The sequence below is a fragment of the Oncorhynchus mykiss genome, chromosome 5 (assembly GCF_013265735.2).
Source record: "Oncorhynchus mykiss isolate Arlee chromosome 5, USDA_OmykA_1.1, whole genome shotgun sequence".
NCBI classification, from domain to species: Eukaryota; Metazoa; Chordata; class Actinopteri; order Salmoniformes; family Salmonidae; genus Oncorhynchus; species Oncorhynchus mykiss.
The window spans coordinates 24,777,631-24,790,885 of NC_048569.1; the positions used below are offsets into that span (position 1 = coordinate 24,777,631).

Sequence of the window (13,255 nt, forward strand, 5' to 3'; positions counted from 1 at the left end):
GCACGCAGGCAATGAGGCAGTGATCGGTGAGATCCTGGTTGAAGACTGCAGAGGTGACAGCAGAGGTTGATAGAGTAAACGTAATTTGTTCATTGAAATTAAGAAACAAATACTTAATCAATATTCTGTATCACAATATAAATAAGTAACTGTCCAGTGTTTCCAGATTTCAATGAATCTGACCTATAATTACTTGCAATATGAGTGAAATAGTTTTCCTTCCAAATAATGGTAATTAAGTATGTTAAAAAGCAGTTTTTCTGTGTTGGAATGGTGTGGGCGTTTATCAATCATTACAAATATTTATGTAAGGAGACCGCTGATTGGCCAGCTCATCCTCTTCAGGAATAAGACATCATACACTATGAGGAAATACCAAGCAATTTTTTAACAGTGGGAGGAGTAGATGGCGTGGCTGTGAGAGGGATGGTTTTTTAACAGTGGGAGGAGTAGATGGCGTGGCTGTGAGAGGGATGGTTTTCTCACTTGTACAAACAACTTTGAGGGTTAGGTGGTTAACAGTCTAATATTGGCTTTCAATGTAGCTATAACTGGTTTTAGCTACATATGGCAAGTTTAGAGTTAGTTTTTGTCAAGTTGAATGGGAAGAACATGACAGAAAGACAACAGATGACGGAATATCCAAACCTCAAAGAAGACGGCAGGCATGCTAGCTAGCTACGACGAGAGCCAGAACCGCATGGATACACACAATGCCACGAGCTCAAGCAATATAAATAATAAGACTGACCAAGACGAGATCCTTCCAGACTCCAATTAAAAACACCGGAGAAAAAAAGTGAAACAGGACACTTCCATGTCTGAAATTTTCACTGCAATCCAGACCCTGACTAGTAAACAAGAAGCCACATTCTCCAAAGTTTCCATCATAGAGCGGGCTACCGGAGAAACATCAAAGAAGATTGATCATTTTTCAGAGACCGTGTCAGCGTCACACAGTTGTGAGCGAGAACAAGGAAAATATAACGTTTCTTGAGAACGAGATGAAGAAACTGCAATCCCAAAATAATGAGCTGTGTGAGAATGTAGCTGAATTTCAACAGTACTCTCGCAGGTGGAATCTGAAAATCCAAGGTGTGAGAGATGTAGAGGCAGAGGACATTAGGGAAGTGGTCATCAATATCCTGGGGAAGGTGGCTCCGTGCATCAAAGACAAGCTAAGAGGCGTGATCGACGTGGTACATGGACTTGTGAAACGAAGATATGATGGACCCCAGAGCGAGGTGACAGGGTGGGCTCTGAGGTACCAGAACGCTTGAAAACAAATCACCTTTATAATAAAGCATTGCATGCATTTTCAATGCTTTTGCCTACTGGCATAGAGAAGTAGAGTAGAGGCGATTGCAGAAGTTGCACACATGGGGGACATTTTTTCTAGCCTAGGGTCCGGGGAAAATGTTGCCTTTTATAAATGCATTTAATGCACTTCTACATAATTTTAGATGACTGGAGACTTCAGCAGAATATTTTTTTATACCTCAAATTATCGAAATGACAGGCTACTTTGATAAAAACGTCTTGAAACCATCAATAGCCTAGGCCTAGGTGTATGGAGGCACCAGTGGTGGAAAAAGTACCCAATTGTCATACTTGAGTAAAAGTAAAGATACCTTAATAGAAAATGACTCAAGTAAAAGTGAAAGTCATCCAGTAAAATACTACTTGAGTGAAAGTCTAAAAGTATTTGGTTTTAAATATACTTAAATATCAAAAGTAAATGTAATTGCTAAAATATGCGTAAGTATCAAAAGTAAAATAATTTCAAATTCTTTATATTAAGCAAACCAGAAGGCACCATTTTCTTTTTCTTTTATTTAGGGATAGCCAGGTGCACACTCCAACACTCAGACATCACTTACAAACGAAGCATTTGTATTTTGTGATTCCATCAGATCAGAGGCAGTAGGGATGACCAGGGATGTTCTCTTGATAAGTGTGTGAATTTGACAATTTTCCTGTCCTGCTAAGCATTCAAAATGTGACTAGTACTTTTGGAAGTATGTATGAAGTAAAAAGTTATTTTCTTTAGGAATGTAGTGAAGTAAAAGTAGTAAAAAAAAAAGGGTACAGATAAAAGTACCCCAAAAAACGACTTAAGTACTATTTTAAAGTATTTTTACTTAAGTACTTTGCACCACTGGGAGACACACATATTGTACAATATGAGGAGGAAATTATACTCCTAAAAAATCTTTACAGTTTCACTGACTCACCCAATGATGTGCAGCTCACTCACCAGCAATGGCTGATGTTTGTCCCAAATTATTATCTCTCCCAAATTATCTTTATTTTGTAAAACAACGATGTTCACTCAAAAGGCCTATTTGTAAGTTGATAAATTGGTAGCATATAGACAGATTAGTCTTCTATTTTCAGTAGGATCCACTTGCTTTCCAACCTGTGTTTTCCCTCGATGTATTTGAAATATTGCATGATTTGCCGCGTTCGCGACTAGGCATGCCTTGTGATTGGGCAACACACAATCCACAGCTTGGCTATTAAAATAAAATACGCTATTCATCCTCTGTGGCTAAATTATAGGCTTACTCTTGGTGTTGTGTTCTAAATTATTCCATTTATTTCTGTACAGACAGCAGTAATTCTATAACTTAAAAAAAATATATATATACTGTATATATTTCACCTTTATTTAACCAGGTAGGCTAGTTGAGAACAAGTTCTCATTTGCAACTGCGACCTGGCCAAGATAAAGCAAAGCAGTTTGACACATACAACAACACAGAGTTACACATACAGTGTAAAAACAAACATACAGTCAATAATACAGTATAAAAAGTATATATACAACATGTGCAAATGAGGTAGGATAAGTGAGGTAAGGCAATAAATAGGCCATGGTGGCGAAGTAATTACAATATAGCAATTAAACACTGGAGTGTTAGACGTACAGAAGATTAATGTGCAAGTAGGGATACTGGGGTGCAAAGGAGCATGATAAATAAATAAATACAGTATGGGGATGAGGTAGTTGGATAGGGTATTTCCATGTACAGGTGCAGTGATCTGTGAGCTGCTCTGACAGCTGGTGCTTAAAGCTAGTGATGGAAATATGAGTCTCCAGCTTCAGTGATTTTTGCAGTTCATTCCAGTCATTGGCAGCAGAGAACTGGAAGGAAAGGCGGCCAAAGGAAGAATTGGCTTTGGTGGTGACTAGTGAGATATACCTGCTGGAGCACATGCTATGGTGACCAGTGAGCTGAGATAAGGCGGGGCTTTACCTAGCAGGGACGTGTAGATGACTTGGGGCCAGTGGGTTTGGCGACGAAGCGCAACTTTGGCAAATGTATTTCAATCTATCAGGGGTGCTGTGGGACCCCCTGCGGCTATGATTCTATAAGGAAATAAATGACGAAGTGCAACACTGGAAAGATGAGTGTTGCAGGCTCATGTCTATCAGGGCAGAGAGGCGGAAAGAGATAATAGAAAGTTAATCTCTTCAGTTCGGTGAGCGATACATGCGCGCTTCTCTCTCACCAGTGTTGTGCTATATAGGCTAGGCTAGAAACAACTACAAGTGTGCTTGCCCTAGTTCCTCGACGCCACAGCTAGCAGAGCTAAACAAGTACCTTATAGTTTAAGCCTTTTCTTTGTGTCATAAAAGTGCATTAAAATTGCATAGGAACTGTGCACTTTGGATTTTTACAAGTACGATTTTCCCTGGACAGTTACTTTAATAATATGCAATTGTTTCACACATTGTTGTATAAATATATTAATACTGCATGCACTCAGTGGTTAATTAATTATCCAGGCCTCAATCCAGGCTGTATCACATCTGGACGTGATTGGGAGTTCCATAGGGCTGCACACAATTAGCCCAGCGTCGTTTTTTTACTTAACTGACTTGCCTAGTTACATTTTTAAAAAAATACAAAAAGCAAATACAAGATATTTGTACAAACCATTTATTTAAAATTGACATTAAACATACAATGGCTTTGCTACATTCGTATCTGAAATCCAGACACAAGCAAACAATTGTCTAAGGGAGAAAATTACTTGAAGAGTTTTTTTGTTTGTTCATAAAACATTTACATGGGCAGTATAAACATGTTTTTAAGCTATGCAACAAATAAACAGAAAAGTGTGAGGCTTGTAGTAAAATATGAAGAAGTACAAAGAGAAAAAAACAACTATTCTCAAATCAATTGCCAGAGCACAAACATGATGTGAACACCAATTCATAACCCTAACTCCTAAGCAGTCTCAAAGGTAATATTGTAACAGAAGGGATGTGTTAAAAAGGTGGTAGAAAAGCATTATGAAGAAAAAATAAGGTCCCTAGAAATTGATGCAGGCTGGTTTTTCATTGTCTGTCAATAGATGGCAGTGCCAGCACTGTAGCTTCATATCTCAGCTATAAAATATAATGATTTCCTCTTTACACAAGTGTAACCACTAGACTACAGGGAAAAAGGGGCTAAACCAAGTTTAATGTGTCTAACATCATATGCTAGTACTTAGGTCGATTCACCACTTATGGCCTCACTAAGTCTATTCTACACAATTTACTTCACACTTCATTCAGTTCCTTCTGCTTTTAGGTTTTTATTTTTTGTTAATAACTGTATGTATGTACATATATATTTTGTGAAGCACATAAATACACTCTTACAAATGTTTGTACAAAGGACACTACAGGAAATAAACGTGGATTAACTATCCTGAAAAGCTTTCTTCTTGTCAGAGCCAAACAATGAGAAGCAATGTGATTTGCGTACCTGTATATACATGTTTGTTGACATGTATAAAGGGGTCCAACTTTATATCAATACATTAGTAGCCTTCTCACACTACCGAGCCAAACCAAGCAGAGCTGTACTGGACAATGTGAAAAGTACAGTTTGGGTCATCCCTATAGTGTGAATCAGGCATATTAGTTCAGGCTTGAAAAGTCTGCCCTCTACCACAGAGAGAAAGGCTCATAATAGCCCACAAATAGATTAAAAACATTGTGTTAACAATCACTACAAGAGCCCTAACACAAAACGGACATTATCATGACCACCTTGGTTGAATAAGAAACTCTATGTGCAGAAATGGCATATGGAACTATGAACTTCTTTGACCGTATGTGCACTGAACATAGTCTTTGATCAGTGCTCCGGCATCAAGCAGGAAAGGGTTAACCCCAAATGCAGTTCAGCCACTCCTGTCTATTTGATCTCAGTCATGATGCCCTGTAGCTAAATGTAGTCTTGATAATGTAGTAACACATTACTGTGCTCTTTAGTTTTCCAGGGCTGCTTTGTTCGGAATGGCATAAATAATGACACATAATCACCATCCGTTTAAAATAAATATGTCAATGAATGTCAATAAATAAAAAATGATGGAACCTTGAGGGCTCTGAGTGTTTGTAGGAACTGTTTAGAAACATTTGACTAACAAAAGAAATAGCTATGGAAATAACTTCCAACAAGTGTCCCACGGGACACACTGGTTGAATCAACATTGTTTCCACGTCATTTCAATGAAATCACTTGGAACCAAAGTGGAATAGACGTTGAATTGACGTCTGTGCCCAGTGGGGTGAGAATGCATTAACACTGAAAAACAAAACAACTAACAATGCAGTCTATAAAACATTCAGTTTAGTCACTTCTGCATTTATAAAAAAACAACTTCCTTGCCCTTACCTGCACTTATTCACTTTAAATGAGCCTATGGCACATTTCAATTCATAAACAAATTCTGGAATTTGTAAACAGTAACAAGCCACCGTATGAGACATATTTACACACACACATGTAAATATTCAAATGGACCATTTATAACTGTCGTTAAAACTTCTAATACGGTTATGACTCATATCAATCTGCATTGTCAACCATGATATACAGTATGTTTCATATTTTACTGTCATTTTTTTTTTTACAGCGTTGTGCTTAAATGGTCTCTTTACCTGTAGTTTAAACTTCCTCCTAATATGGGCATTTTTTACCTGTTGCTCTAAACCCTTCATGTGCCAGAGGCCAGTGCATCAAGAAGACGCAGTATCAGTGACAAAAAGCTAGCTAATGCCACTCCTACAAACCAGTGTATGTCCCTGTCCCAGGGGTCAGTATTGGCCTATAAGCCATGTCAGTCTCAGAGAGAAGGGGCAGGGTATAAAATCATTGAAATCCAAGGTGAGCTTCAGACCCACCCAATCACCTCAGCTTACATCTGACCACAATGGCCGCTAACTTGTGTTGAGGCCATCTCTTAAAATAACCTCAACATCCATCTCCAACTCCTCCATTTAGTTTTAGAAAGTGTTGGCCTATCAAGACCGAATACACCAGGCCATATTAGCCGATTACAGTTGATGTCTTCTTGCAAGACAACAACGTCCATCTCTAAACCCTGCATTAGAGAGTACTGGTCTATAGGCCCGAATACACCAAACCATTTTGTCTGATCTTCAAAAGACAACAATGTCCATCTCCAACTCCTCCATTTTATAAGAAAGCACTGGCCTGAAGGCCGAATACATCAGACCATTTAGGCCAATAAGAGTTGACGTTGTCTTTCAACAATGTTTTTAATTTAATCGCAATCCACACGCGTCTCCAAGGCAGCGCCCCCAGTGGGCTGGGGGTGTCAAGGCGTGTCTGCGTGTTTGTAGTAGCCCCTCTTGATGGCAGCTAAGGCGATGCTCTCAGCGGAGCGCCTCTGGTCCAGGCTGAGAAGGGCCTGGAGCAGTGCATTGATGTCTGCTTTCAGACCCTCCTTCTGCATCCAGTTCTTCAACAGGTCGTACACCTTGTCGCCAGGAAGGGCTCTCTCTGCCATCTTGATGTGGTTGTCATTGACACCAATGTAGCGGAAGAACTTGTTGTGGATCCGCACATCCAGGCACTCGTCGAAGAGGTCGAAGCTCTTCTTCAGGGATGTCTCATCTCCTGGGGAGAGAAAGGAGAAGAAGTGTTACCTTGGTTACATCTTTGCTAATTCATTGTTGCTGATATCAAAAATAGGGGAGTTTTCCTGTTTTCCTGACCACCAAGAAAATATGTGCTTTAGTTATAGACAATAAGTAAGGTCTGGACTTTTTTCCTGAACTGGTCACATGGTCCGGAAAAAAACTCCTGCCCTTTATTTTAGAAAGCATAACTCTTTATTGTAATTTTTCCTTTTCCTGATGATTTCACTTAAATGAATTACAATTCTCAAGCAGAAAACAATAATATATTAAACAATAGATAAACATGTACAGTCATGCACTGAACTAAAGTAGCTCTGCATCAACTATGATCTGTTCCTGAATCTGTGGCGGTGTGCTTTCCCCGTCACATTTTGTTCATTTTCTCGGCCTTACAATAGAGCTCCTTTTTAGCATCCAAATTGTAAATTGTTTCTAACCTCTTAATGCCGGGGAATTAACTCGTAAAGCAATTAACCACTGAATACAGAGCTAACAAGGTTAAACCGTGGAGCCAATAGTAAATAAGTGCTATACACACGCAATTTACTTCAGGCAGAGATAAAAACAAAGCCAAGCTATACTGACTATAGTTCAGTAGCAAAAACTATTCTTTAGGTAAATCCCGTATTCCTGTAGTCCCTATTCATTAAATTCAAATCCCTATTCATCATAGGATGAATGAGTGACAAAGGACATAAAATCCATATATAAAATCCATCAAATTCATTATTGTTTTGACTTGCTGTGGGCTGACATGAACTCGACGTTATTCCATCTCTATGGAGTGTATTCAAGAAGTCGAAATACTCAAACCTTGCATATAAAATGTAACTTATAGACAAGACATTTCTATCAGACTGTTCTGTAACAATTCACTCTTCTGAACAGACCGCAGTCAGGATATGATGAATGTGTTGTTTATGGTGTTTGTGGAACCCCTCCCTACAGTGGTGTAGTGGTGCCTGGAGAAGTGGGTATACTCTAATTTTTCCAAGGCATCCTGTGTGAAAAAATCTATGAGAAACAGTCACATACACTCTGAATGACCTAAAACCATAAATCCCATATTGGTCTTTCACAGTCAGGCCAAGCCAAGCTGTACTGTGCAAGTAGGCTTAGATTAGGTGTACAGTTGAAACAAATAAATGAGCCTGTCAACGGAGTCAGAAATTCATAGTTTTCAGATCCTTCCCTATTTTATTAGGTTTTCACTCTCAAGGTCACACTTCTTCAACAGAAAAACAACGAAATTGTATGTTTGAAGTCCATAACAATGATTGAACCACACCAGACCACTTTTGAGGCCTGGAAAAAAATCTAAGAAATGTTGAGTTTTGAGTGTAGTTACCCTTTAATTCAAGTGTGCAGGCACCTAGCACTGTTGTTTGGTTAGCTGTGCTTCTGTTGCACACACATGGAGTAGGCAAAATAAATGTCCACTGGATTGATGCAAATAATCATGACATCATTCTGACAGGTAGGCATAGGCTACTTTGTAGCTAATTAACATTTAATAAAGAAGGTTTTTGGGAAAGCCTGTCGATCTATCAGAAGACGGTTAGGCCTATCATTAGCACTGCTATATGTTTCCTGTTCTTTAATGGTTTGACACCTGGAAGTTTTACTTCATAGGCATGTCTTACCTTGCTTTAAAGTAGCGTATTGCAAAAATTCCACCATAGAAACATGGAGGCAATTATTTGTATAAAGACCTACTCATGCGTTCTCCTGTTCTATTGTTTTTTTAGTTAAAAAAAAACTTTGTTTCATTGTCCAGCAGCCAAAGGCATTATGCTAGTCATATTAACAACACATGATACATTTCTAACAGATATTTCCATCTATTTCTATGAAACTGCTTGCATGTGCAGTGCACATTTTAGAATGGTGTTTTCCAGCAATTGCAATTTGGAACAAATAAATAATAGTTAATCAACATTTTATGCTAAACATTCTGATCTGTTCCATCAGCCTTATTAATTTATACAGCGTATACTTCCACCACACTACTTAAATACGTATCAGTTGGGATTAAGAAGAGTGTATAAGTGGGTATAAGGCTGCGTATACCCTCCACTACACCACTGCCTCCCTACTAGAACCCGGCCCACACTCCAGCTCTGTGCGGGGTCCCTTACCTAGCAGGGGCACCAATCTCTTCTGTAGAGGATCATCCTGAAACACGACAGGAGAAAAAACGAGTTAACCACAGCCCTTCTACAGACCACCGAGGACAAAATCCCTTTTGTGTTCAGAAATACTGTAAGTAAAATATTATTAGTGTTATGAAAGTCTGCCTTGGTGAAAATACTCAAACTTGCAATGTGCTATTGTTATTGCACTTCTCAGGATATGTGTCTGCTGCAGGAATGCACAACTCGTCTCCGTGCTCACATGATCTGCTGCTAGCAGGGTCTGTTTGGTTTTGTGTCCTAGGCCATACCTATCCCCAGGGTCCCTGTCCCCCAATCCTCCCTGATTTCACGCTCTCCCTGCTCCCCTCTCTTGCAAGGTACCTGCCCTCTTCTAACCTTCTCTGCCCCCATATTCTTCAACATCTCCCTCCCTCCACTGCCCCCCAACCACCTCTCCCTCCTTCTCTCACCCCGGCTGTGGGCTGCAGTCTCTGGGTGGAGGGGCTGTGTTGGGGAGAGCTGCTCGACGAGGCTGCCCCGGCGGTGGGCAAGGCCGACAAACTTGTCTGGGAGGAGCTGGTGGTGTTGGGCAGGCTGTCACCCAGGCCACGGTCCTCGTCCTCCCCCAGGCTCAGGGGAGGGGAGGCCTTGATCAGCCTACCCTGGGTCTCCTGCAGCAAGGGACGTGACTCGGGACGGACCTCCTCTGCTTCTTCCTCCTCCAGGCCGGCGTTCTGGCTGTTTTGTCTCTCCTCTGCTGTGGGTCCACTCTCATCCTAAAATAGAGAGATTTACATAGAGAGAGAGAGAGCACATTCATATCATAGATGTAATCATAATTAGTTGACATGGTTCAGGGCGGTGTGACTAATCTTCTGCCAAGACCAGAAAAAGTGAGTGACGCATCACTATGACCTTCGACTGTGTCACTTAGCAGATCAAAGTACACTGAGACATTCTGAGAAGATGCATGAAAACAATTCCCCACAAAGATTTATATACAGCCAACAGACTGATATACACCAGGGATGGTCAACTGGTGGCCCAGCCCCCCTTTTATAGGCCCGCAGATACATTTTTAGGAACTCAGTCAGGATCTCAACTTACTGTTGAGAGTTATAATGGTAGAATACACAAGGTACAATTTCAAAATGTGGTTGTGCATCAGCAGTTTTTCTCTTGTTATGTCAGTAATTGGCAGTCACTCAATCAGCCCATGTCAGCTAAAAAGTTTAGTCTAGCCAGTTATCTAAACTTGTAGTAATCATGGTCGAATTAATGACCAGGGGCCCCCATTGATTTTGTTAGTCACTTAGATATGCAAACATTTCTCTCTGCCCCATGGGAAAATTTGTAGAATTGTATGAAATGAGTTGCGAAATCTTCTCTACGCCCCATGGCAAAATGTGTAGAATTGCAGCAAACTTGCTTTAAAACTGCAACATTTTCTCAACGCATGATATTAACTCTCTGCTGTCAAGGGAGGGCACTAAAATGTTGTGCTCACAAGGTAGCGGTGGGGGACACACAACAAAATGTCACATAGGGCCGGATCTGACTACATGTATGTAGGTACACAGACACAAAAGCCACTGTCCCCTCATGATGAATTCAGATTTTTTATCTACACTGTTAGATAACATAACCCCAAAGACATACTGTAACTAAAGGAGTAGAGAGGGGAAAACTTACGATGGGAATCTTCACGATCTCATTGGAGTCACAGCGACTGTCTGAACCTGAAAGACAAACTAAAACACATGGAGAATTAGACAACAACCATATCAGACAACCAATCTGCAGTGTTGTGTCAATATGTATTTCAATACACAGCGAGTGGCGAGGGACATTTGTTTTTGTTACTCACCTGGCTGAAATGTACATGGCTTCTTGATCCAAAGCCACACACCAATCCCAATGGAGAGGAGGAAGAGCAGGAGCAGAATTACCAATGGCGTAGCTTTTGGGGAGGAGAAATGAGGAAACACAACCAATCAGAATCACATCTCAGACTTGATAGAAACTATGCTTATTTTTCACAATTAAACACCCCATAACCTATGACTTCAGTAAATTAGGAATTTGCGCTCCACTAACAAGCAAGTGTCATGTTATTTAAGCTGAAAAAATATCAGTGTATCAACTATATACAGTTCATTCTGTTTATTTAATCTGTCCTCAATAAAAAAGATTCAGAGCCTATAAAACAGATAGCTAAAGACATATGTAGGCCTACCTATGGTCCTTGGTGAGCTGGGGGTGGGGGTGGGGAGGGTAGGAAGGTGGAGGGTAGGTGAGACGTCCAGTTTCCTACACAAAGTGTTGGAAATGGGGGTGCATTTCTTCACCTCCCCCTCCCCCACTTTACACCTAGGAAGACAAGAAAAAGGAATTAGCATTTTATTTTTGAAGGGGCTAGTGCAGTAGACACTTGGTTAAAAATGACATAATGCTAAACTCAGATCAATTTGTGCGGTCTTGCCAACTCCTTGCCAACTCATGGCAACGACAATAGAAGTTGGCTATAGAGTAAAAACTGATCTGAGACAAGGCTGCTGTTTAGTAGGCCTACAGGGGTGATTTCTGGACTAAATTCTGGTGGTTTTAGTAGTGTTCTAAATGTTTAGGGTGGCACTCACTTGGCACATCTCTTGCAGACCTCACAGGCCTGCTCTGGCACACAGAAGGTGCCCGCACGACACTGGCACTGGGTGTCTGTGGTACTGGTACAAGGTACCGTCTTGCTCTGATCTGAAGAGGGAGAAAAAGAGAGAGAGTGAGAGCGAGCGTAATTAAGGGCACATTCGTACATTCACTCTTGCTATCTACTCCAATTTCAGAGCACTCGTCTTAGTACCAGAGCGCAGAATAACTGATGAATTTACGAACGCTCAACACCTGATGAATATGGCCGGTGTCAGTAAACATCAGCAAAACAGCGTAATTAAGTTTTTGCCAGCAGCACAGTTACAGTCACCAATGCTCTGGATAACATGAAAACAGCTTAACCAGAACGCTCTGATCAACCCTACTCCTCGGCCAGAGTGTCCAGTGTGTGCTCTAAACACTCCAAGAGCGAAGCGCTCTGAATTTACGAACTGACAATTTGACAGTTCTCTAAATTTACACTCACTGGTACTCTGGTACTGATAAAAACTAAATGTTAGTCTAAAAGCAATGTGAGATAATGTCTAGATGCTTTATATAGTGGAGATCAAAATGATAAATTGCTTGGCTGGGCTGATGAGACAATGGATTGCGCAGTCAGATGGAACAGAGTAAATAAGCATTTTAAGGTCATAGATTTAGCCATTGGCAATTTGTGGAATAGACACTGGCTGGAATGTGGTTTTAACCAATCAGCATTCAGGATTAGAACCACCCGATTAGACCCACCCACAAGTACTATTATAAACTGTGTGGTTCAAGCCCTGAATGCTGATTGGCTGACAGCCGTGGTATATCAAACCTTATACCACGGGTATGACAAAACGTTTATTTTTACTGCTCTAATTACATTGGTAACCAGTTTATAATAGCAATAAGGCATGTCAGTAGTTTGTGGTATATGGCCAATATACCACGGCTAAGTGCTGTATCCAGGCACTCCACGTTGCGTCGGGCTTAAGAACAGCCCACCATACACTACATGACCAAAGGTATGTGGACACTTGGTCGTCAAACATCTCATTCCAAAATCATGGGTATTAATATGGAGTTGGTCCTCCTTTGCTGCTATAACAGCCTCCACTCTTCTGGGAAGGCTTTCCACTAGATGTTGGAACATTGCTCGCAGTCGAAGTTCCAAATCATCCCAAAGGTGTTCGATGGGGTTGCTGTCAGGGCTCCGTGCAGGCCAGTCAGGTTCTTCTACACCGATCTCGTAATACCATTTCTGTATGGACCTCGCTTTGTGCACGGGGGCATTGTCATGCTGAAATAGGAAAGGGCCTTCCCCAAACTGTTTCCACAAAGTTGGAAGCACAGAATTGTATAGAATGTCACTGTATACTGTAGTGCTAAGATTTCCCTTCACTGGAACTAGCCCGAACCACGAAAAACAGCCCCAAACCATTATTATTCTTCCACCAAACTTAACAGTTGGCACTATGAATTGGGGCAGGGAGCATTCACCTGGCATCCACCAAACCCAGATTTGTCCGTCGGA

At 40.8% G+C, this 13,255-nt stretch overlaps 1 protein-coding gene across 1 annotated transcript in view; it reads right to left on the reverse strand.

The window, feature by feature from the left end:
* Positions 1-3,931: 3,931 nt before the first annotated feature.
* tnfrsfa (tumor necrosis factor receptor superfamily, member a) overlaps positions 3,932-13,255 on the reverse strand; it is a 42,344-nt gene continuing 33,020 nt past the window's right edge. The window contains exons 4-10 of the mRNA XM_021602225.2: positions 11,727-11,838; positions 11,324-11,457; positions 10,955-11,047; positions 10,780-10,838; positions 9,558-9,863; positions 9,091-9,127; positions 3,932-6,929 (exon numbers count right to left, since the gene is read on the reverse strand). Coding sequence (XP_021457900.2) covers positions 6,628-6,929; positions 9,091-9,127; positions 9,558-9,863; positions 10,780-10,838; positions 10,955-11,047; positions 11,324-11,457; positions 11,727-11,838 — 1,043 coding nt within the window. The 3' untranslated portion in view covers positions 3,932-6,627. The remainder of the gene's footprint in view (positions 6,930-9,090; positions 9,128-9,557; positions 9,864-10,779; positions 10,839-10,954; positions 11,048-11,323; positions 11,458-11,726; positions 11,839-13,255) is intronic.